Source organism: Puccinia triticina, chromosome 6A (assembly GCF_026914185.1).
Source record: "Puccinia triticina chromosome 6A, complete sequence".
NCBI classification, from domain to species: domain Eukaryota; kingdom Fungi; phylum Basidiomycota; class Pucciniomycetes; order Pucciniales; family Pucciniaceae; genus Puccinia; species Puccinia triticina.
Window position 1 is genome coordinate 5,782,604 of NC_070563.1, and position 23,694 is coordinate 5,806,297.

General features: G+C 49.2%; 6 protein-coding genes across 6 annotated transcripts; 3 read left to right on the forward strand and 3 right to left on the reverse strand.

The window, feature by feature from the left end:
• Window positions 1–256: 256 nt before the first annotated feature.
• PtA15_6A649 (uncharacterized protein) lies at window positions 257–1,330 on the reverse strand (the record flags this gene model as incomplete). The annotated part of the gene is made up of 6 exons (XM_053170376.1): window positions 257–585; window positions 666–725; window positions 798–890; window positions 960–1,016; window positions 1,111–1,185; window positions 1,270–1,330. The coding sequence occupies 6 exons, from the start codon at window positions 1,328–1,330 to the stop codon at window positions 257–259; spliced, it is 675 nt and encodes a 224-aa protein (XP_053021574.1).
• Window positions 1,331–4,386: 3,056 nt separating this feature from the next.
• Window positions 4,387–4,853, forward strand: PtA15_6A650 (uncharacterized protein; the record flags this gene model as incomplete). Its single annotated transcript, XM_053170378.1, has 2 exons — window positions 4,387–4,741; window positions 4,840–4,853. The coding sequence occupies 2 exons, from the start codon at window positions 4,387–4,389 to the stop codon at window positions 4,851–4,853; spliced, it is 369 nt and encodes a 122-aa protein (XP_053021575.1).
• Window positions 4,854–6,771: 1,918 nt separating this feature from the next.
• PtA15_6A651 (uncharacterized protein) lies at window positions 6,772–7,086 on the forward strand (the record flags this gene model as incomplete). Its single annotated transcript, XM_053170379.1, has 1 exon — window positions 6,772–7,086. The coding sequence occupies one exon, from the start codon at window positions 6,772–6,774 to the stop codon at window positions 7,084–7,086; it is 315 nt and encodes a 104-aa protein (XP_053021576.1).
• A 623-nt stretch (window positions 7,087–7,709) lies between these two features.
• On the reverse strand, window positions 7,710–10,774 carry PtA15_6A652 (uncharacterized protein; the record flags this gene model as incomplete). The annotated part of the gene is made up of 17 exons (XM_053170380.1): window positions 7,710–8,061; window positions 8,147–8,183; window positions 8,292–8,385; window positions 8,460–8,476; window positions 8,578–8,649; window positions 8,725–8,761; window positions 8,823–8,875; window positions 8,949–9,116; window positions 9,191–9,326; window positions 9,401–9,464; window positions 9,554–9,652; window positions 9,716–9,786; window positions 9,857–9,969; window positions 10,059–10,166; window positions 10,273–10,435; window positions 10,542–10,574; window positions 10,667–10,774. The coding sequence occupies 17 exons, from the start codon at window positions 10,772–10,774 to the stop codon at window positions 7,710–7,712; spliced, it is 1,725 nt and encodes a 574-aa protein (XP_053021577.1).
• A 7,259-nt stretch (window positions 10,775–18,033) lies between these two features.
• PtA15_6A653 (uncharacterized protein) lies at window positions 18,034–18,718 on the reverse strand (the record flags this gene model as incomplete). The annotated part of the gene is made up of 3 exons (XM_053170381.1): window positions 18,034–18,359; window positions 18,424–18,577; window positions 18,644–18,718. The coding sequence occupies 3 exons, from the start codon at window positions 18,716–18,718 to the stop codon at window positions 18,034–18,036; spliced, it is 555 nt and encodes a 184-aa protein (XP_053021578.1).
• Window positions 18,719–18,794: 76 nt separating this feature from the next.
• PtA15_6A654 (uncharacterized protein) lies at window positions 18,795–22,250 on the forward strand (the record flags this gene model as incomplete). Its single annotated transcript, XM_053170382.1, has 9 exons — window positions 18,795–19,026; window positions 19,120–19,286; window positions 19,390–19,479; window positions 19,563–19,757; window positions 19,828–19,881; window positions 19,971–20,064; window positions 20,133–20,215; window positions 20,290–21,787; window positions 21,925–22,250. 9 exons carry the CDS (start codon window positions 18,795–18,797, stop codon window positions 22,248–22,250), a joined length of 2,739 nt encoding a protein of 912 aa, XP_053021579.1.
• Window positions 22,251–23,694: the final 1,444 nt, after the last annotated feature.

Genomic DNA, 23,694 nt, shown 5'->3' on the forward strand with positions numbered 1-23,694 from the left:
AATAAGTGCGCACAAGATTTGTTTTGGCCACATGGGATAAACCTACCAGCAATGTGGCTCCAGCACTTACGAAAACGCTGAGCTTGGGTAGAATTATTTTTAGATGTTTTTTTGGCAGTTTTCAAGGGACCCATAGGTTGAATTTCAAGAAAATATGATATGAATACAATTAGGTTGAAATCTTAATCCTGGGCAGGAACATTACAAGAGACAGCATTCTTTGACTGAATTGCATAGATGTGATCAGTTACTTGATTTACCCCTCATCAATGAAAGCTAAGAAAAAACTCACGAGAATTGCGTTCTTGGCGGTCAGCCCATCCCTTGTTCGATTTCGAAGGACTCCTTGCGCATCTTCGCGTGGTCTAGCTGGGGTTCCAAGCCCCTGAGTCTTGGTTAAACCTTCCCGAATTATCAAAGTCAAAGCTCTCGGGTGACGGACAGGGGGGGAATCTGGATGCCGTGGTCCCACCACGGCAGGGTGGGTCTGTGCGTAGTAATCCAAGGAGCTTTCTTCTAAGAAATCCCCCCGCCCAGGTTTTCTCCGGCCATTCTGATTTTTATTGTTGCTAGACGAGTTGTCGGCTTGAAGGATCAGAGAGCCAAACATTTGATCAACATTGCACCCGCCTTGTTAAAATTACCAGAAACTCAATTCAACATACCTTGGGGGGAAACTTGACCTCGACCACTTTGCGAACCGAACTTACTGTGGGAGTCGGTATCTGATGATTTCAAGCGAGGACATCAAATCAGTTCTGTGCCCTGGAAAGCGGACAGACCAAAAACCCACTAACCTTGTTTGCCGGATGCACCTGAACAAATATCTTCCAAGTCATCTTCGAAGTCTTCATCGTCTGGCGGACTTTCGTTGATGAGGAAGGAAATGTCTACCCAGTGAGAAAAATGATCATGAGTGTTTTGCATCCATAAAAACCCAATAGCCACAAAGAACGCACCATCTAGGGTTTGTTGATCCAGGTCTGTGAATTCCTGGTCGGCCTCGAGGGATTCTTCTATTGAGATAAAACAAAGAGTGACCGAAAGATTATCAACAACCCAATGAACAATACAAACAATTATCATTGAAGAATAACAAAGCAAGCATACTATCGCGTCCATTGTCCTCTGGAAAAAATTCAGAGTAATCTTCTATAGGCTCGGCGGCGAGAGGAAGGGCGATCGCTACCGGATTCGTTGTATGCAGAGAAAGAAATTAGGTCAGTGTCGTGTAATCCCGCGAAATCAAAATAGCTGGAAGGAACGCACATTCGGAGGTTCCTGTATTCACACCTCTATACGATTTCTGATTCTTGCTGATCTCTTCCATTGCGCAAAAAGATGAGATATATTATGATATTATTTGATCTTACGAAAGATTGCTTAAAGACCGGTTGGAATTAGTGAAGTATTTATTTGGATTCTAGTTTGCGACAAGATAGTGAGGAGGCGGAAGCAGAAGTGAAGAGCAGGGATATGGACTGGGGACCTGGGAGAGGCTTATTAGGTGAGAGGAAAACAGGCAAAGCCGAAATTGATGAAAAGCCCCGAATGCGCAATGTCATCTTTCTCTTTTCAACGGTAGGAAATGCCCCAAATGCTGCGCCTATGGGGAATGGAAGACGCGCCTATTTTTCGGCATCTTAAAAGCTCGTCGCTATGAACGCCGTGTCCGGCTGAGCATTCTTGAGATTGAACGCGAATGCAAATGTGTCACGAGGATAGGAGAAATGTATTTCTTCGGCGCGACTTCCATCCTCCTAATAAAATTCATTGGGTACGTGATGGCAGTTTTTAAGAGGCTGCGAGGGTCAGAATTTTGATACATCAGGAGTTCTATTTTTTACGTGAAAGAAACATAGCTTCTCTGGCAAGTTTTCCAGATCACCAGTGTCGACTCCCACCAGATAACAATAGATTTATCGTTCGATGCGTTAGGAAAAGAGCTGAAAGATAAAGATACGCTTTGAAACTATACTTCAATCAACTGTTGTCAGTCACATCACTTGATCACATTGCAATTTATAAAACTCAAGGAGATGAAGAAAAAAGAAAAAAACGATGAGATGTACTGCATGTTACTGGAAAGCGCGCAAGGGCTGCGACGTCGAGTCGCCGGCTTCCACAGTGCGCGAAGTGCTTTTCACAGTGCACGTAACACCCCCTTTCATTTAAATCGTGCTCATATAGACTTCAGTCATAGAACTGTATACGAAAGTTCAAAAAATGTTTTCACGAATGAAATTTGTATTCTCCAATAGGTTATGGAATCAAGGCCTACTTTGCTGGCTCACAGAGCTTCACGGGACGAGAAGATTGGGATTGAGCTCCTCGATACAGCTGTTTATGTTCCTGCGGAGTTCATTCGTAATGGAACTAGCAAAAATACCTATTTGGGGGTCAGGGCGATAATGGATGAAGAAAATGCATCCTTAAGTGACGGGCGGGGATAGAAACAAACAGAGACAGCTTGATGCTTGTGTCTAACGTATATGGATCCCCCATTGGATGTCAGATTTTTTGCTGACTGCAGTTTGAATACAGCCACCAGCAGCCACCATGTTGTTCTATCAATAAGCCTGGTTAAGTTTCGTAACTTGAAGGCTATTTTTATCACAATTTACATATTTATCTGAACAGCTTGAAAAAGCTGCAACGTTTAAATGATAACTGTTCATAAATGTGACAGAAACAGAATTGAAAATCCGACTCGAATTGGGCTGTGATTGTGTCAATCCCTTTGGTAAGGGCCCCATGTTTCCGCACTGAAATGGGAGGTGAATTCCTTTCGCAGCTTGAATGGTCAGGTTGTGAGCACGGGGGAATCAAGGTCGTCCCAGACCACACTCACTCCTTATCCGGCACTGCCACATTAAGAGAGGACTTTTCTTTGGCAGAATTGGAGACCAATGACGACTCTCAATCAACGACAGAACAGACACCTGTGAGGCATACGCTTCATCCCGTGCCATCCCTCCAAACGGGTGACTTTGATCTCCGATATCGTTCTTGCCAACAATCACCCACTTCCCCCTTGGTGGCAGGATGTAGAAGAACAGCAGCTACAAACATGATAAAATTGACACAATCCTGATCAAAAACTCATCCTGCTTACTCGCCACCACGAAGCAACACCAAAATGAAATCCTTCATAACGATGGCTCGAGCAACGTCCTAATCGCAATTCTCATGACCTTATCTTGCTTTTCGCGATTACTGGGTGGGCCACGTAAGCATGTTCTCCCCAAAAGGTAGCCGTCACGGGATGCATTACTAAAACGTTTTCCAACTCCAGGCTTCATAACAATAAGAGGATGTCCCTCTCGTTTTCACCCTAAAGTAAAGGGCGGACATCTGTCTACGTTAATGTTGTTGAGCAATGAAACTGACACGATTGTAGACGACATTTTGGAGTTAAAACGTGAACAAGTTATGTATGGTAGAAACCACTCCGTCTTGTGCACCTACCAACCCTTTGCCAGGCATTCATCATTCTGGAAATCAATCAACCCACCTAGCATCATCTCATTCACAGTTTCAGGTGATTGTTGAAGTGAAGAAACACCTTCGTGATAAGAAAGAACACATGCCTTGTGCATCGATGTACAAATCAACTGGACTCCTCCAATGGTGCCACGTCCGCTGGTCCAGTACAGCCCTGAACTGTATACCGCAGCCCGATTTGTGACCCCGCCGCCAGCTGAATATGTACGTCACCAGGCAATCTTGTGGCAGCTTGTGGCCTCCTATGTATCAAATCAACCATTCCCGTCGCACGATCGCCGAGCGTCCGAGGTCCACCAGAAGGGCTTGGATGGATACATATTGCATATGTCTGTCAAATTGTCAAAGACAAGATCCTACAAGATCCTTTTCCCAGATTCGGCTCTGGTTGCAAGCTGTATTACGACTGGTGTTGCATGTGACGGAGGTCATTGTGGCATTTTTCGAAATTCGACTCCAGTTGGATGGAAACTAATTAACGCAACCGTCGGCTTTGAGCCATCTCATCTCTCCAGTCACGTCACCAGCGCGCTTTCCGCGTGCCTGGGGCTTCTTTCTGGATCATTCCACTGCCGTGTGTCTTCCCGTGAGGTGATCCAAGAAACATTTTTCGCCAGCCGACGGATTCCAACATAAAACAGACCTCCGTTCGGTTGCCAAGGGCCCACTTCCGCTTCCAATTATCTACTTCAAAACATTTCTCGGGTCCAACTTCCAAAGACTCTAATTTAACTGCAGGTAAGCTCTGGTTTTCATTACAAAATGTAGTATTATGAGTTTCCGAGATCAACCTTGAATGTATTCCCTTACCTCGCTTTCAACTAGTCCTCGCCGACTTTCGTACCTTGATCAGGCCATCAACATCTCCAGTTTCTACTCGCAATGCTTCGATTTTTCGCGCTTGTCTTTGCCCTTATGGCTCTATGCGGCGTCTCAACGGCCCGACCTACGAGTCTACCTGACCTAACCAAGATAAACATGGACCATCTAACAACCATCGGAGGCCCCGAGCTAAATGAATACAGTCAGGACTTAACTGATGACATGCCTGATGTTGTCGCCAACCGTGATGGATCCTCTCACAATCACCACCATCCCTCCCAGCACGGCTCGGTTCACAAGGTCAACCACGGTGAGAAGTATTCCTCCTTAGAGGTGGCGGGAGCCCCTGTTGTCATCAACGACATTGGCCTACCAGCACCGCACCTGGAGGCTCATGTTGACTACCGTTTACCGAGTAAGTGCTATAACTTAGGTCTCGATGTTCCACGACCTGCTTATCATTCTCAATGCAGAGAGGTTCTAATTGATCAATGTGTTTGCCTCAAACTACAGTATCCATCGAGTGATTGAGCTGGATTCGAATCGGACCCCTCTCTTGCTTCTGGTTAAGCTGCCTCCCACTTTTCCTCTCGCTCAACGTCACCTCCGTTGAAAATTCTCTCTCTATCTATAATTATACTTATTATTATCGACACATGTGTCCACTCTTCTCTGGAAATCCCTGAATATTTTCAATAGCGCTGGTGTTGTTGTTTCCTCTATCTATTTACTTCCCAAGATTGGAAAGCCTAGTCAGTTTCATCAACCCGATGCTCTGAAAACTCAAGACAGCGTTTGTGATGCATTGCAAGGGTAATATTTTTATCGATTGGCCATTGGGGCCAAGTTGGATTCACATTCTGCAAGAGCACCGGTCTGCTTTGATTCGAGGGAGAAAAACACGTATCTTGACTCAGAATACTATGCAGTAGCTCCCTTCTTTCATCTGCATACGAGCCCAGAAATTTGTTCCTGGGCAGCGGTTGTTGGCGTGTTTTGACTATCTTTCCAAAGTTGCACCTTCCCCTTTGGCCTATGCCAAGGGCACTCTCGAAGCTATTCGCTCGCAGGGATTGGGACTTGGATTTCGAACATGTCCCCCCTTTTCCCAAATGCAATCTACAAACATTCGTGTTAACAAGCAGGCAATATTGCGACAATTGCAAGACCTACATGTTCTTTTCGATAACATCCAAAATGCAGGTAGCACGGAGCAAGGCCTGATTGACGACATCCGTCTCAGGGTAGCCGCATGGGCCCAATCATTTTGGCTCAGACTCCTTGATGCCAAGAGAACGGTGTAGGCAGGCTGTCTAAACGGGTCAAGTCGAGTTTTTCCAGCACTAGGCCGACCTGAAGTTGCCAAAAAAGTCTGCCAATCGAGCCGTCGACATTGGTTTGACTCTGAAGTACGCTATAACAACCTTGACGAGGTGCTTTAGGCTCTAGAAGCCCATGCCGACAAAGAGCCAAGTACGTCGTCGTCTAAGATTCCCTTGCGCTTGACAAGAACTAATTTGAGCTAAGCCTTGCTTCCAGCTGGCAGGTACTAGCTGAGACTTGATTTCGTGCCCGCTAGACATCCTCCCATGGCCTTTATGTATGTAACATCACGGCACGGCGAAACTCATGGTTGCCATCAGGGGAGTTGCAGGCTATGCCTCTGACAGCGAAAGGTGAGCTTGGTATCCAGCCTCCAAGTAAGCATGCAGTGGGCATTGGTTGTAATTGGTCTTCTCAGCTGAAAATCACATCGACTGTTGCCACTGTGGTGATGACGAATCGATGCGCCACTGCAGCGGCCACACCGGCGCCAGAACGGAATGCAACAACTGCTGCTGACTCGCTTAATAGAATCTGATGAGTTGAATGCACCTGTTAAATTGTCCATAGTTTACATTACCAATGACCTTCTGCGCTGTTATTCGAGCCTCCCTGGAAGCAGCTGGAATCGCCTTGGATGGTAATCCCAATAAGCATCTAAATGCATACACATACAGTAAAATACATTATCATCACGGCTTTTTGGGCTGATTGTAGTGTAGATATCGTGATCTTCGAAGTGCAGAAGATGGCTTATGTGTCCAATTGATGAATCTCATGGCCGGAGACTCGGGAGCATGTGCAACATTTGCCGATAGTCAGTTTGCCCTTTAAAAGGCTGACTGTTGATGAGCAGACCCTGCCTCATCCGCATCTCAACTCCGCCTTCAAGAAAAAACTTCAGAGCGATTGCCCAACACAAAAGTCCACCCCTCCGTCTCTAGGCATCCTTCCTAAAGTCTATTTCTGTTACTGAGCCTGATAGTACTTCCGTCACGTAGGTACCGATGCTTCGTCTTGTCGTTGGTTGCTTGCCAAAGTAGTGTTCTGAACCTCTGTGCGCTTGAACTCCTCCAATCTTATGTACTTCCTTCACAGATCACCCTCCCCCGAAGTTTCCAAATGCAGTTCTCCGCGATGCGAATGGCGCCACTTTCGATCTTGGTTATCGTTCTTGTCACTTTGGCTTGGACATCGCAATCCCGTCAGTTACGCCCTGCAAAGTACTCGTACCAACAGCTTCCAAACAGGTTTTGGAGACGAAGAGTGCACATGATGGACAGGGACTCATTCGTCAGTGGCGATAGCTCCCTCGGCATTACAACCGGCGTCGAGAACTTCTCCCAGGACGAAACCCGAGATCCCGACGATTTTTCTGACCCCCGCGGCTTGGCTGAGGTTCATGCAACGTTTGTACGGGCCATACCCATCCAGTAACGCGCGCTTGGCAGATCTTTCCTTTCTTGCTTCCAGCGGAAAGGCTTTATCCCCCTGTACAATTAGAAAACAATATCTTTGGCTCACACATTTCTGCCTGCACTTCCATTACCCTTTTGTTATTTATGTATCTATTTGAATGCGACCGGGTTCGGTATTCTAAAGCACGCTAGTTGACTGGATTTCTCTTTTATAACCACCGTAGTCAACATACAAGCGACACTATTCATTATCAGCACTTTATTTTGCTCTTAGTTAAACGCCTGTGCTTTGCTTCTTTTCCATCTATGTACAGAGAGAAAGTCGCTTGCTTTCTCAGCGACGTGCTCAATGAAACAACCCCTGTTAGTCCGCCAAAACCCCAGTCTGCTATTTTCAGCTCTTGTTCTTTGGAGAATGGTTATGGTAGTCTTATGTTATCATCAGGGTGGACAGTATTTCCATCAAAATTATAGGAAATGAGATTTTTTTGTGGGAAATCGAGCACCCCTTGAATTAGATCATACAAGCGAGTTTTCCTTTAAAGTTTAATAGCATTGAGATTGAGAAGGTTAGTTTCTCAACAGAGCAGAGTTGAACGCCGTCAGGTTAAAACTGCATACTGAGGAAACCTAACTGCCAACTCAAGTGATTGGTTTGGGGCATTTGCTATTACCGACTAGCACCAATGGGGAATCCGATTTTTTCCTTTGCAGAGATTGCTGATATTCGGCTTGAAGCTTAGCATCTTCCAACGGACGATCGACCGATTTGGTTTTGATAAAGAAGAAGGTGCAAAGCAAGGACATGGCCGCTAGCCCAGTCGAAAACAGGAAGACAGCCCGGAATGCACTTCGGTATGCGCTGATCAACTGGGCCCTCTGGTTGCTTTGATCAGCCAATCCGTCAAGGATAGCGAGAGGTGAGTCCAAGATCTGGGAAATAAGCTGGGTCTCAAAGCCTTGCCTCTCGAGAATGTGCTTAGCTTTGTTGTTGCTAGGAAACCATCCGTTATTTAAAAAACATATCAGTGAATGTCACATGAAGTGAAAAGAGTGAATATGTTATTCAAACCGCGTACAGAATCGCTCCCGAGACTGATAAGCCAACCGTCGCAACTATGTCCGATCAAGAATTGAAGGCAATGATGAAATCACGAGTAAGGACTATCTTTGATGAAGGAGAGCTAAACAGCAATTGCAAATGATTGCTAGACCGTGACTAACATAGGTACCTGAAAAATCCGCGGGCAGCAGTCACTACTGAGGCATCTCGTCTCTCTACAGCACCTTGTATTGCAATAAGCGATGATTGAAAAGTCTGTGAGGTGACGAATTGAAAACCAAGTCGGTTTCGGAGATGGAGCTTTCTCTGGAGATGATGCAATCACTAACACATCCGATTCCAACTCCTGTTGGTTCATCCGAACGCAGAAGGTCAACATCATGTGGTGGGTCGGAATTATTCTAAGAGAAAATCTGACGGTTGAACATCAAATTGGGTTCTACTTACCGGTTAAGATGCTGTAAGATAGCTGTCGAGCCAAGTTGGAGTTCTCATGAAGCGTCGAAATCAAGCTAAGTCCTATCAACGAAACAAAGAATTAATCATCTTAGCAGGCCGTTTATCATTCTAAGAGTAAACTCGCTACAAAATTACCAGCTGTCCAGATCGCCCATCCAGAAAGTATAGAGACCTGAAAACAACTTTCAATCAACAATTGCTATTCGAAGGGCGCCAATGATTTTCAAGCTGACCCTGTAGTTTCCTGTCCACGTGATAACGAGGCCGCTAAGAGTACTCGTGAACGCTATCGAGGGGACAACATAAATTAGTCAGCACTGTCTAGACATCCCTGCAAATATTGATTGTTCTCAACTTACTTTGGCTGACGGTGATTGGAATCAATAAGCATGCGCTTTTGAGCGGGGAATAGCCGTAAATCAGTTGATAGAACTGAGGCAAGTAGAATGAAAGGCTTAAGGCAGCCCAACCGTTCACAGCTTGTGTTACCAGTACGCCGCAAACGATTGTCGATTTGAAGATTCGAACTAGATATAAGCGGTAATCAATGGTCTATCACATATGTTTGGCTTGAGGTGCTGTTTTCTTCAGTTGGGCTTACGCGGCATGACTGGGATTGAGGCAAATTTCCATTCCCAAATCCAGAAAAGGCCGGCAGCCAGAGCCGAAAAGCATACCGGAACGATTACTTGTCGAGACAGCCAGGGGTATGTTACGCCCGCCCAAGTAAATCCCAGCTAGATATTCAGAAATGAAGCGGTAGATTAACGAGTTAAACCCAAGTCTTTAAGCCTTTATGAAAATTTCATACGATGAATAAGCATGAGCTGATAAGCGTTAGAGCTGAGCCGATGAAATCCATTTGGGCCAGTTTCCTAATGTAATGCAAGTAGGAATGAAGCGCAACATAAGCTCGTCAGCGTCAGAGTTTTGGGAAGTAAGCTGTCACTCGAATGCATCATACGTTTTCCAACTACCAGAAACCTTCTTCAAAGGCATGAAAAATATTGCAGCGAGAGCGCATAGGACGGCTAACGGCATGTTGATGCGAAAAATCCAACGCCTTTTGAAAGTAGGAACACGATTCAGTTCACGTCTCCTAATACCCCATGAATGGAAAACTGACCAGCGACTTCCATGTGAAAAAGAAGCGCCAAGTACGGGTCCGATTCCATTTGATAGTGCAGTCGCAGCGCCCTGGAGAAGGAAATCGACAAGGAGAAGTAAGACACGCGGCAATGCGCTTAAAAAGTCAAGATAAGCTGACCAAGATGCCTTGGTATTTACCTCTGTCTCGTAGAGACACCACGTCTGACACAATTACTTGCGCAACCGTCACCAGCCCCCCACCCCCGATGCCTGAAATAGCTCGGAAGATGACTTAAACATTCAACGGTCAACGAAGAAAGAAATGAGATAGGCGCCCCATTAGTCCCGCAATGCGTAGTTTTGTAAGCGGGGGTACTCACTCAGTTGGTTGGCGCTGGTGGCTAGCGACGAAGCCAGAGACCCCAGAAAAAAAACCACCAGTAATGCCAGCAGGACGACCTTCCGTGACCACACGTCCGAAAGATGACCTGAGGGGTGAGGGAGAGATTCGAAAAGAAACAAGGAATGAGGGTATGAACTTGTTTAAGAACGCAAGGAAGGATAGAAACTGCGTTCTTGAAGGGAGAACTCAACTGTAGAGTAATTGGCAAGACGAGGAGGTGACATAGTATGAGCTTGCGATCCAGCTGCTCGTCGAGCCCGCATTCAGGTCCGCCGAGACTGCCGGCAGGGCGATAGCCAAGCTTGTGTAGTCGAGCAGGGAGCAAACATCGGTAAGGCAACAGGCCAAAAAGACCTGCATGTTAACGTATCGAAATGATTTTTCTTGGTCAGTACATCGGCACAAGAGACTGCACGCGGCAGAAGAGACCACAGTCCTGGAAACACTGCTGACAACATACACTGATAATTTTTCTCGGGGGTAATCGAATGGACTACATTCGACACAAAGATAGTGGTCAATGTTTGAGGAGGTGAATCGATTGGCAGTCTATCGCCGCGAGAAAAGGTAGTTGGAGATACATACCTGGTCGGTCAACTCATGGCTTTTCTCCCCCGCGGTGGACTGTCCCCCTGTTGGCTCTCTGATGCGCGGAGCCTTTCCGAGTGGATTCGAGTTGTGCAAGGCTGCCATCGGAACGGTTCTGGGCTGAAAGCGGATGCGGCTGAGTGAGGGTGTGATCTCTTTGTGGGAGCAGATCACCAGCCTTCGTCATCCGCCCAGCTCTGATCGCCTCGGCTTGGCTGCAGATAATGACCCAAATGGGCCGCCATAACTTCCCACCGTCAACAACAACCTTTTGCAACCACCTCATCTCACGAGTCACATGAAAACACCCCTCATCGCACTACTCAATCTCGCCTATCTTTATATGCGCTGCAAATGAAAAACAGCTTGTCTGAATTGCATGCGGGCGTGGCTAGATAATAGTTTGTAGGAGGATTTTTAAGGAAATTTTAAACATCAGATGTGGTGAAAGTCATCAGGAGTGTTGCATGTCCATTCCCCAGGATGACCATGCCGAACTGACCTTACTTCGCTTCAGGATTGGCCTGGCCAAAAGCTTGCAGCCAACGGGAGGTTGATACAACACACGCCACGCACTTCTTCGTTCCTCGCGTTCTCCACAATCATCTTTCAAGAGTCTCATCGCAGGACTCATTGGTCTCACCCGCACTCAATCCAGTCACCTGGAGTCACCTGGTCTATAGACCCCCGCTGTTCCCCTCGCGAAAGCGAACAATCAGGGAGGCAGCCGCAGCCAAGCAGTCGGCGGCTGCGAAACCACCCCTGGACTCTAGTAACAAGCATCAGACAACACATCCACTTGCACAGGTTTTCACATCTTGCTTTGTTTTTCCGGAAATTACCAATTTACTATTAACTGAAAGGAGTGGTGCAGTAAGTTGACGATGGATAAATATGTATGACAAGAATATATCGAGGACAACGTTCAGGGCAGTGGTTTGGGGCGAGGATGAGGAAGTATGCAGGTGTGCTACCGAAAAGGAAGTTCGCTATCTTCGTTGGACCCGTCCGCCCTTCGAAAATTGTCGACAGTAAGATCAATGACTGTTCGCTGTCCGACCTCGTCCTTAATGTGAGTTACGATGATCACAATGTCCGGTGACCTGGCAACTTCCAGTCACCCTCCCGGTCGCCAGGTCTGGCGAGCCGCGAGGGGTAATAATTACGCCCAAAGTTAATTGGGCGGCCGCGATCATGACGAAGAGGAGAACTAATGGGGATCCGATTCCATGGAAGGTCTGCATCCTGATAATCTTCAAGTCTTCTCGGATTAGGGGTAAGCCGGATTTGCGGACCACAGGAACATGGGCGCAGGAAGAAGAATTAGCCAACGCTTGCATTCATGGATCAAGAACACGAGATGGCTTACGAATAAGTCTTTCGTTGATTGGTTTGTAGCTGCCTAAAAGCGCCTGACTTCGTTATAATTTCCCGAAAGAGTGAGGGCGAGCTTATTGCTGTAGGGTAATGAATGATTGTGGCAATATCCGGCAAACAGTTGCGAGCTGATGTTATCTGAGGCTCAAGAGTGACGAAACCTTCCGGCTTTTATGCTCTTTTATGTCCCCAAGAAGCTACCCGATGTCACCTCGTCCGGAGCGCAGATCTCCGTTACGACACGCTAGCTCGGCGCGTGGGGTGGTGTTTTTTGTGGTTCGCGTCGTGCTGTGACGCGAACCACAAAAAACACCACCCCACGCGCCGAAAATTCCACAAATCACCACCCCCTCCCCCCAATAATCAGAAAAGCTCTCTTCCCTTCCCCCCTTCCTTCCGGGCAGCTCATGCTTCCCGCCCACCGCCCCCCCGACCCACCTCGAGGCGCGCCAAACGCAGGCGACTCGGAGATGATGGACGACCTGGAGGTCCGACTTCCGCCCCGCCCGGTCACTCAACCCCCCGCATCCAGCCTTCACATCCTGCTCACCAAGGCACTTGGCGAACGCGACGCGAATGGCGCGGTTTTGTTGGACGCGAAATTCGTGGACCTATTGCTGGAACTCTCGACGAACAACGAGAGGATGATTCACCGCCTCGAGGCCACCATCGATCAGCTCAACGCCAAGATGGATGCCAAGGTTGATCCGATCATCGAACGCATGGCGGCGTTCGAGAAACTCTTGAAGAGCGGGCCCAAACCCGGGACAAGCTTAGGAAAGTCCTTCGCGTCTGCCGCGTCGACCAATCTTGATGGTTCTATCCATGCGCCGCCGACGCTTGCTGGTCTGATCGCCGCGCCAACGACGCGTCCCCCACCCAAACAAGTTCTGGCATCGCTGAAACCGAAGCGGGTCATCATCCACTCCAACCCGGCGAATACAACCTTGAAAGATGTACCCAGCGCCTATTTGGTTCAGAAGACGAACGAGACCCTCCTCGGTCTTGAAGCACGAGTTGATGGGGAGGCTGTCGCGGTCCGAGGAGTCAGCATGCTCCCATCCGGTGACGTTTCATTTTACACGAAGAACAAGTCTCACCAGAAGTGGCTCATGGACAACAAACACGTGTGGTCCAAAGCAGTTCACCCCGATCTTGAGGCAACTCCTAGCACGTATTCGATCATGGCGCACGGAGTTCCTAAGTCCTTTGACATCAGCAAGCCTGTTAACCTCGCCTTGCTGGCCTCCGAAAACAATTTCCAGGCGACCGACTTAGCCCGCGTCCGCTGGATGGGATCGAACGAGCCGTCGGCCAAGAAGGCCGGCTCCTTGGTGTTGGCTTTCACCAACAAGGATTTGGCTCGCCGACTTCAAAATTCAGGGATCTTCCTGAACTACGACTACCATCGAACCGAGTGTTTCAAGCCGAGGCCCCCTCAATGCTTCAAATGCCTGAGAATGGGACACTTCGGTAAATGGTGTCGTGAGCCGGCGCGATGCGCTAAATGCGCGTGTAGCCACCCGACAAATGAATGCCCAGAAGGCATCGGCGGCGTCAAGACTTGCATCCTCTGCCAAGAAGGCATCAAGAACAAGCTAGAAGGCATCACCAACGCCGACCACACCCCTTTCAACATGGCCTGCCCCTTCAAGAAGGCCTGGTTCGACAAAAAACGCCCCCCCTCTCAATGATCGGTACAACCTCCGGAACCCCCGATCGTCATCCTCCCCAAAATCAACCACCTCTCATCACTGCATCCTCTCAACCCTGCCCCCCTCCGGCCGATTTCCTTGATCCCCTTCGTCAAGACACCTTGGCGGCAACCTCTTTCCTTCACCCTGATGCTGACTCATTTTCTTTTTTACAGTTAAATTGCCACGTCGCGAAAGCTGTCACGCTAAGTCTTCTCAATTCCTCCTCTTCTTTTGATTTCCTCCTCATCCAAGAACCCTGGGTTAACCCGATTGATCTTTGCCCCCCGCAGCATTTGGCTTGGCGCTCGTTTGTAGCTTATGAGCATACTCCGACATGCTGGCGGGAGCGGCATAAGGCTGTTATTTACGTTCGGCGATCAGTTCCATCAGAGGCCATTAGGCTACTGGAGGGTGGATCACAGAACATGATTGGACTGGAAGTGACCCAATCCGGGAAAGTTTTCCGACTTCTTAATATTTACAATCCCCCGTCTTCATTCTCCTCAGTAGGGGAACTGCAAAATTGGCTGACATTGCACTACTCCAGGCAACACGCGACAATCATTGCGATGGATGCAAATCTGCACCATCGGCACTGGAACCCCCCTGGAATTCGGAAGGTCGAACCGGAAGCAAGGCACCTGCTAAGTTATCTTTCAGCTTTTGGTTTTTGTTTGGCTTCACCTAAACATGTACCAACCTTCTTTTCGACAAAAGGAAGGGGATCAACAATCGATCTGACCTGGGCGAATTTCTTAGGCGCGAAGCTGGTCAGAGCAGTGTCAGTCTCGAGCGAGAATTTTGGTTTGGATCATCAGGCCCTCCACGCTCTCCTCTCGGTCAAAAAGCCCACCCCGCCTTTTCGTTGGTGCCCCCCCAGATGGGCGGAACTTGATGGCAATAAACTTAAATCTATATCTGCTAAGTTATCTGCTTTGAACCCCCCAGCAAGTGATGTGCCGGATGGGCAGGCCGAACAGCTGACGACCTTCCTCAAATCTGTGCAGGAGACGTTGGGTAGACGAGTACGAGCCGACAGGACCAAGACCAAAACTTGGTGGTGCAGTAAGACGCTGGACCCCGTCTTGCGTACCCGGAACAGCGCCCGAAGGTGGATGCTCATAGCTAAGTCGCCCGAGTCCATTGAATGTTACCGTCAATGGAACAACTACTTCCTTTCCCTCGTGAACTCCCTTAAACAACGCAGTTGGTGGAGGTTACTGGAGGACCCTTCAGAGGGCGACCTCTATCGGGTCCTCCGTTTCTCCGCAAAGTCGGCAGGAGGAGAAGTCCTCCCACTCAAAGGCCCAGGAGGCTTGGTTGTTCATGAGAAATCACAACAGGCTAAGTTACTTTTCGATGGCACTTCAGTTTCACAAGTACCCATAGACATCTCGGATACTCAGTTTGATTTATCTTGCAGGTTCGTTAGCTACCCCCCAGTGACTACAAAGGAGGTTCTATCGGCGATCCGGCGAATCAGACCCAAGAAGGCTCCGGGAATAGATGGATTGGCGAATGAGCTTCTTAAGTCCCTTTCTGAACCCCTATCAGTAAAGCTGGCCGATTTGTACAATGACATTCTAATCAAGAGCAAATATCCGCGTTCCTGGAAGATTGCGGTCACCGCCATCATCCGGAAGCAGGGGAAGCCCGACTATACAAACCCCGCAGCTTATCGTCCGATTGCGCTACTGGGTTCCATGAGCAAGCTATTCGAGCTTATCCTGGCCAGAAGACTCACGGCATGGGCTGAAGGTGCAGGCGTGTTGGCCGATGGACATTTTGGTGGCAGAAAGGGATCTGGCACAGAAGACGCTTTATTTGCTTTGGAACATTGGGTTAAGAATAAGTGGAGGGAGGGAAAGGTGGTTGCCGCACTGTTTCTTGACGTGAAGTTGGCGTACCCCTCTGTCCACCCCTCCAGACTCATCCACTACCTTTTCCAGCTGAGATGCCCGACTTACCTTGTGCTGATCATCGCAGACTTCTTGAAAGACAGGTTGACAACAATCAGACTCGATGACTTTGTGTCCGAAGCGTTCCCTATTGAAATTGGCCTCCCCCAAGGATCTCCCCTCTCGGTAATCCTGTATATTCTATACAACAACTCCTTGCTGAACAAAACATTCTCTAATTCTTCAGACACAGTGTCAATAGGCTACGTGGACAATGTTGTCCATCTTGTCGCGGCAAACACGGCGGATTCAGCAAGGGCGTCGTTGATTGAGGAGGGTCACCGCTCCCTGAAGTGGGGCGTGCCCCATGGTGCAATTTTTGATCAGGCCAAGGCCCAGTTTCTTTGGTTAACCAAGAAAAAGATAGCTGCTGATGTTTTGTTCCCTTTTGGCAGTCAGACCCTCAAACCGGCAAGCAAGGTGAAGTGGCTAGGAGTTTGGCTCGATAGCAAACTCCTGTTCAATCGGAATTTCAAGGCCTTGGAGGAAAAGGCCCACAGAACAATAAACCAGCTGAGGATCTTTGGCAACTCTTGCTGGGGCACTAAAGAAGCGGACAGGGTTAAGCTGATTCGATGTGTTCTCTTCCCTAGGATTTTGTATGGGGCTTCTCTCTGGGCGACCATTCCTAACAAAGGCAAGGTTACAGCATTGGCACACAAGATCAACCGACTAGCGGGTATCTTCACCCTCGGTGTTTTCAAGTCAACCTCAAACAAATTCATTCAAGATCGATCAGCTGTACCGGACTTCGCTAATGAAATTTCAAAGACCTGTTTTGCCTTCTTTTTCAGGAAATGCATTACACTGAAAGCAAACAACATTGTGCGCTCCTTTGTTTTACGTAGCAGATCCGATCCTGCGACACGCCTTGCAGACTCGGCAAGAGTGGGTCTGGCGTCTGACTTGGTGGAAGAGGCGATGGGGATGGACCCGGAGATGGTCCATCTTTACTTTGATTTCGGCTCCTTGGTTCCGAGAACGCTGGAATTCATGAATCTGGAAGCTTCCAAGGAGGAAGCAATTACCGCGGTTAAGTCCCTTGTTTCAATGTATCAGTTTGACCCGACAAGATTGCTAGTTTTCAGTGACGGGTCGTTCCACCCTGAGAAGGGAGGTGCGGGGGCGGCTGTTTGCCCGGCCAAAAATGCATTTAGCTCATTTGCATTAGGAGGCAACAGGCTTGTGTCTAACCACGAAAGCGAGGTGGCAGGTGTCCTGGCGGCTCTGGGATTGGCTAAAATGATCGTGGATTCATCGGTCCTTCACCTATTGATCTTCGTGGACAACCAAGGTGTACTCATAAGAACCGGCGACTTGGGAGCCCCTAAACCAGGTCAATGGCTTTTTGAGCAAATACGGTTGGCATTGTCAGAGCTGCCAGGGCATTTGAAAATCACTTTTGTGTGGTGCCCCAGTCACAGGGACATCTTGGGTAAAGAACTCGCGGATGAACTTGCTAAGGATGCATTGGAGTCCCCCTCCACACAGAATCTAGCCGTCAAGGGAAATTTCAAAAAAGTGCATCGGACTGCAACAGCAGGCCTCTCTCCCAAACCCGCAGTCTTGTTGGGTCTACATATTGCCATTAGTTCTTTGATAAATCAGTTGGCTTCTGGTCATAACGCACTGAAAAGCCATCTTTTTAAAATTTGCAGGTCATTCAATCCACTCTGCCCCAATTGTGGAGCAAGAGAAACAAGTTTCCACCTTATGAACTTCTGCCCGAGTGCTCGAGTTCAGAGGAGGGCATTGCGAAGGCACCTGCGGCTCTTACGAATCCGTTTCAGAGCGGATAGACTCGACTTGGTTCTTGGCAATCGAAGAGCTGAGGTGGCATTGGCAAAATTCCTCATCGACTCCAACCGATTCTCTGAACAACTCCCTCATTGATTTGACCTCCCTGGTTTCCCAGACACAACCCCCTCTCTTTCAATTCTCCTTTCCCCTTCTCTTCTGTTATCTCGTTTACATCAATATCCACCCCCACCTCTCATAACACTAGCAATCCTGTAGTTGTGTTTGTCATAAGTATTGTGTACGCCCCATGTCACGTAGATGTTACCTAGATTCATAGTGTGCAATGCCATAGGCCAAATTTCACTTAAAAAAAAAAAAAAAAAAAAAAAAAAATAGTGAACAAATGTCAACTTATGTGAACTTATCTTAGACAAGTTCAAGAAAAGCCTCAAGACACATTCAGGTAGCGCGTGAATTTATGTTCACCAATGTATTGGGTGTTGGAGCATGTGTGGACAAGGTTAATTGGTATTTGGCAACAGAGAAGTTGAGTAGTATGTATGCATGGAAGGTAGCCAAGGAAAATGTGATCTCAGACATTGGATGTGGTGGGAAGATTTCTTGGGGAGCGGCGCAGTTGAGGAGCTGGTTCACTATTGACTGTCCGGAGCCCACGAGCGCATTTAGCAAAGGCTGACAGTATTATTTCCAATTCGTCCATCTGGTTTTCGGTGTGGTCGCCCCACTCTTCGATCCTGTCCATCCTCCTCCCGAGCAGGTCAATCTTCTTCTCCACTGCCTTGAGCCGCTCTTCGGCCCTCTTCTCGCGCTCCTCGGCCTTCCTCTCGCGCTCCTCGGCCCTCTTCTCGAGCTCCCCGGCGCTCAGCCGATGGTATGGGGAAACCCGTGAACCGGCTTCTGGATGTGTGCACGCAGGAAATCAGTCTCTGGACATGTAGATCGACAATCAGAAGCTGCATACCTTTGCCCTTGGTGGATTTGCTAGGGGTTCTTGCCATCTTGCGCGCCGCTTCCTTCGTGTCGGCCGGGCTGACTGGCTGGTTTTCGGTGACTGTGTTGAGAATGGAGCCTGATCTTAGTGGCACTGCGTCTTCCGAATTGGATGCAATGGTGCGCTGTTTCAGGTGTGGTGGCGGCGGAAGGTGCAATCAGTTTGGAATTTATAGGCACAGCTTGCACACATTCGCCTGGATTGGATGGGATGGGCGTGTTGGAGTTGGCCAGGTCGGACTGGGCGGATGTCCGTTGCCAGTCATGGGGAGTGATATGGGCAACCCATTTCCATCCACTCCGGTCGACTGCTGAGCTGGATTGCCTTGGCAGGAATCCACGATGGACGGACAGCTGCAGGCCCTGGACGCACACTCGGTCGGCTTGCTCCGCTCGGGCGTCTACCTCCCCTCGTTCACCCATGCGCTCCAAGCCCTGCTCGAGATCGCCATCAGTTCGGGCGCGAATACCATCTCGGGCTCGATCGACCCCGCCGTCGGCGCCATCTGCGTCGACGATAATGGCGTGGGCCTCGATACTCGCTTGGTCAACTTGTTCGGCAGATTCGATTCCAGTCAGTCTTCCTTTTTTTTATGCCCACCCAACGAATCCCTCGAACTCTTTCTGAAAAAAAACATATCTCTCTGTCTCCGGGTTGGACGTTTAGATGCGTTGGTCTCGTCTCGAAGCACGACGCAATCGTCTGGAGCGCAGATCCCGTCGTATCTTTCGCTCCCTCAACATCGGGTCCTGGACTCGCTGGCCCATCTTTCGCTGCTCGACATCTGCTCTCGACACGCTGATGCAAGCTACACCCATCAAACCCTGTTCAGAGTTCAGTCCTCACCCTCTCTCCTGCGCGCTGCCGATACGCGAGAAACCCATATCCACACAGCCCCGCTAATCCGGTATCCCATCGTATCACGTGTCCACACAGGAAGGCAAAGTCATCTTCTCTGCCCCCGCCAAAACCTCTCGCCGTCACAATCATGGCACAACGACCACAGTCCGGGACCTCTTCCACAACGTCAGTCCCGCTCCTCTTCAATCTGATGTTGGCCGAGGAGGCTCTTAAGATTGAGTCTCCTGCCCTCTCTTCATCTTCTCCAGCTTCCGGTCCGTCAGATCCGCGAAAACGATCCAGCGCGACACCAACAACGACTTAAACGACAATGGGAGGAAGCGCGTCTTGCGCTCCAATCCCTGGCCATCGTCTACCCCCACATCACCTTCATCCTCCGAAACTCATCCCATCAAACTCTAGCAGCTCCCAACTCCACGGGCTCCTTCTATCGGCTCTCGAAGGTAGATAAGCTCAGCTGTACTCCGCCCATCCTACTTTCAGAGTTGTTTTAACCCTTCGCACTTATCGTAGACCGGGCTATCTTCAAGCACATTCGGCAAAATCTTTGGCCAGCAGTTTGTTCTCGTGAGCGTCTGTGAAAAGAAGACTGTTTTCAAACTGTGCATTCTTTCTCTTCTCACGCCGCGATTGCTGTTTGGCGGCAACCTACACAGGACTCCATCCCCTTGGATGTGTCGATGGATGGGCTACAAGTCACTGGTCTGTTTAGCAGGAAGCGACATTCCAGTCGGGCGATCCAGCTAATTTGTCAGTCGCGCTCTCGCTGTCTTCTGATCATACCTCCGACTGACTCTCGCCATTTGGACATATACCAGATTTGGACCGAGTGCTGATCACTTCTGATAGCTTGGTCCATCGGGGTCTCGCCAGCCTCTTTGCTGGGCAACTGTCACAAGATGTAAGCAAACCATTTAATCTGTTTATTAGTCGGGCTGTCTGTAGCTGAAGAACAGCCAGTTTCTGCCTTTGTAGACCTCTCGATCTTCGGCCGCACGCACATCGCAGGGGACTAAAACCAATTCAGCCCCCAAAAACGGGGCTTCTTCGGTCGACCGTCATCCAGTCTACTTGCTCCTCTTCACCTCTCTTCCCAATCCCACCCGACCCGATCACGACTTTGTTGCTGATTTTTTGGACGAGAAGGAGCAGTATCTGGTTCCTCAGACTGAAGAGAAAATGAACCGAATCGCATCTCGCATCTTTTCCCAAGCGTTTCCGCCAGTTAAACACGCTCTGTCAGCCTCCAGTATTGACCAAAAGCCCCAGCAAGATAGTGCAGTGAAGCGGACTCTTCAGTCGCGATGGCCTGTCACCAAGCGGCCTCGCCTATCTCCGCCCAATTCACCCACACGCCCGAGTGCTCCGCAATCGATTTCTCTCACCGATCGGTTTTCCGCTCCCCCCAAAAAGCACATTAATCGTTCTCCCCACAAAACGGTTCAGCATAAAGCTTGTGTCCCCAAAACAAACTTGCGCATAGGCGGTGACAAGACCAACCCTAAAAACTCGGCGGGCTGCTCGGCTCATGCCCAGAGTATCAAGTCCTCTGCTACATCCTCTGGGCAGCCGCCTAGCCTGCACAGCATGATACCTGACTTGAAGTCACGGTTTGCGTACAAGCCTTCAAGCGATTCGACACATGTGAACAGTACGGCAATGGATGGCGAGATTGAAAGCCACAGTCCTCAGCCGAGTTTCCATCCCGAATGCGGCAAGAAACGAAGCCACTCGCACAAGTTCGACGGGGTCACGATCGAAAACGCAGACGCAGAGTTCCGGATAGATCTCGCTCAACTCGCAGACGCCTCCAAGTTCGCGGTGATCGGACAACTCGACAAGAAGTTCATCATTGCCAAAATCGATGGCCATTGCCGTCCCGATCATGGCCCGGAAGACGGGCTGATCGTGGCCTTTGATCAGCACGCCGTCCATGAGCGGATCCGGATCGAGCGCTTCCTCCAAGACGTCTGCAGCGGCACCTTCGCCGTCAAGGAGCTAAACCCCAAAAACAAGCACCCAGAAGACCAGACACAAGCCCCCGAAAGCGGGATACATCCGGGAAACTCCGTGCCCATCCTGGTAAATCGGAACGAATTTGATGGGCTGTTGAAGTTCAAGAAACTGTTTGGTCGGTGGGGGTTTATATACGAGCAAACATTGACGGGATCGGCGTCGGTCGATGAAGCTCGAGGAGAAGAGGAAGAGGACGACGGGGGGCCCAAGCAAATCTTTATGCGGGCCGTCCCTGAGCTCATCTGGCCGCGTGTCCAATGCACGGATGGCCAGTTCGAGTGCCTCAAAACGATCTTGCGGGGCTGTTTGGGCTTCTTCGAGGATCGCTTCCGCGACCACAACCTTCGCCTGATCGATCATCATGCCATCCTCCCCGATCCTCATAGGGACTGGTTCGCCTCCGTCAAGGATTGTCCCGCGGTCTTGGTCCATTTGCTCAACTCTAAAGCCTGTCGAGGTGAGTTCCTCCCGACCCTTACCCAACCCCAATCCCCACATTCGCACCATCCTTCCCCAGAACCTCGGCCGAATTCAGGGGAGAGCTACTCCCGGGCTCCCGGTTGATGTTGCTTCTTTTTCTGCTGGCGGGAACAGGCTCGATAATGTTTGGAGATAAACTGACGCCCAGTGAGAGCCGAAAGCTGTTGACGGAGCTCGGCCGAGCGCGGCTCCCCTTCTCGTGTGCCCACGGCCGGCCCACGTGTTATCCGCTCTACAAGTTCGGGCAGCCCTCAGACGTCGCCTCGAGACGGGGCGACGCACCAGCCGCCCATCGCCCGCATCCGCCCTCCCAACAACTCCCCCTTTCCCAGCCTTCTCCTGCCCATTCTCCTCCTCTTTCCCGCCGCCATTCGCCTTTCACCCCTGCGGACTCGTTTCAGGGCCGAAAAATCCATTGGGAATCGTTGCTGTCCGGTTGATCCATAATACTGTATCGCGACATGATGTTGTACTCCTGTTGTACCTCCTCCGTCTTATTGGGTTTTCCGAATTAGTTGTTCTCAAAAGGCAAAAAGAAAGGCCCACGGCGTGGGAAGTGGTCAATATGGGGGTCGAACCCATGACATCCGCATGTACAACACAGTATTATTAGTACGGCGCTCTAACCAACTGAGCTAATCGACCACCCAGGTTGACGTCGGCGATAATTGCAAATTTGAATCCGCCCCCATCCGATGATCCAGCATGACCTCTGATAACTGCACACATTTGAACCTTTTCTTCAGAGTTATTTTTTTCTGCTCATCTGTCCCTGCTGTTATGGGTTGCCTTGGGACTTATGGTATTCAAAATTGCATAAGATTTTTTTACATAAAATCATAAACTGCAATTTTGGCTGGGAGATGTCACTTGAAGTTTTATGCATGCTGACATCTCCCAGCCAAAATTGGTTTTATGATTTTATGTAAATAGTGACATATGCAATTTTGAATACCATAACTGCTCTGAACAGTCATTCCAAGCAAACCTCTTTGAATGTTGATAAAGTTGCGGTGAGTAGGTGGCAGGTGAGGTGAAGCTGACTCCAGCATTCTCTAATCATGTTGGGGACGGTTGGGTGACTACTCCAAAATTTCTCCCACCAACTCCCAAAAAGGAGTCCCAGTGAACATTGGGGAGTTGGTCAAGAAAAGGCCCTGCCAACGTAACCAATTGTTTGGAGTTGTTTTCCCAAGTTTTGGGAGCTGTTTTTCCAAGCCTCTAGGGAGCTTTCTGGCAAAGGCTCAGGAAAAGAATTAGCCAAGTTTATGCAAGAGATGGGGCCGGGCTTCCAGGAGGAAGCATGAAAATTGTGGATCTATGGAAGCTGGGGGAGATTGTCAGAGCGGTGATACCAAGACTAACATCTTCTAGCTATGTGAACTGCAATTATAATGGAAGGAGGCAAAAAATAGCTAAAAGAGATAATACAGAGGGGCCTAGATAAGAGCTAGTGTATTTAATTGCCCTCTGTAATAGCAGTCAGGGCCTGTAGAAAAGGGGTGTTTGCTTGCCTGAGTAGTGGAAACTGGATATTCAGGGAGTTACCACTGTGAAAAAAACTCAAGAAAGCACTGCCAGTTGACATGCAGCATACTCAATTCAATAATCAATTAGAACCAGGTTCATACAAACTAATCCCAGGCTGGAACACCCTGGAATATTTGGAAGTTGCTCAACTTCTTGTAGGGCACAGTGCACTAGACAAGCTGAGCTTTGAGGCAATTGCTCAGCTGGGATCTGCATGGTGTCTGAGGAAACTGCTCAGCTGGGATCCATTGGGCTTGTCAGGCAGCATCAGCCCCTCCTCCCGGGTCAAGAGGACCAGACAAACAAGCACTTGGAGGACTCCCTCCCGGTCGACATCAGCATACACATGTTGAC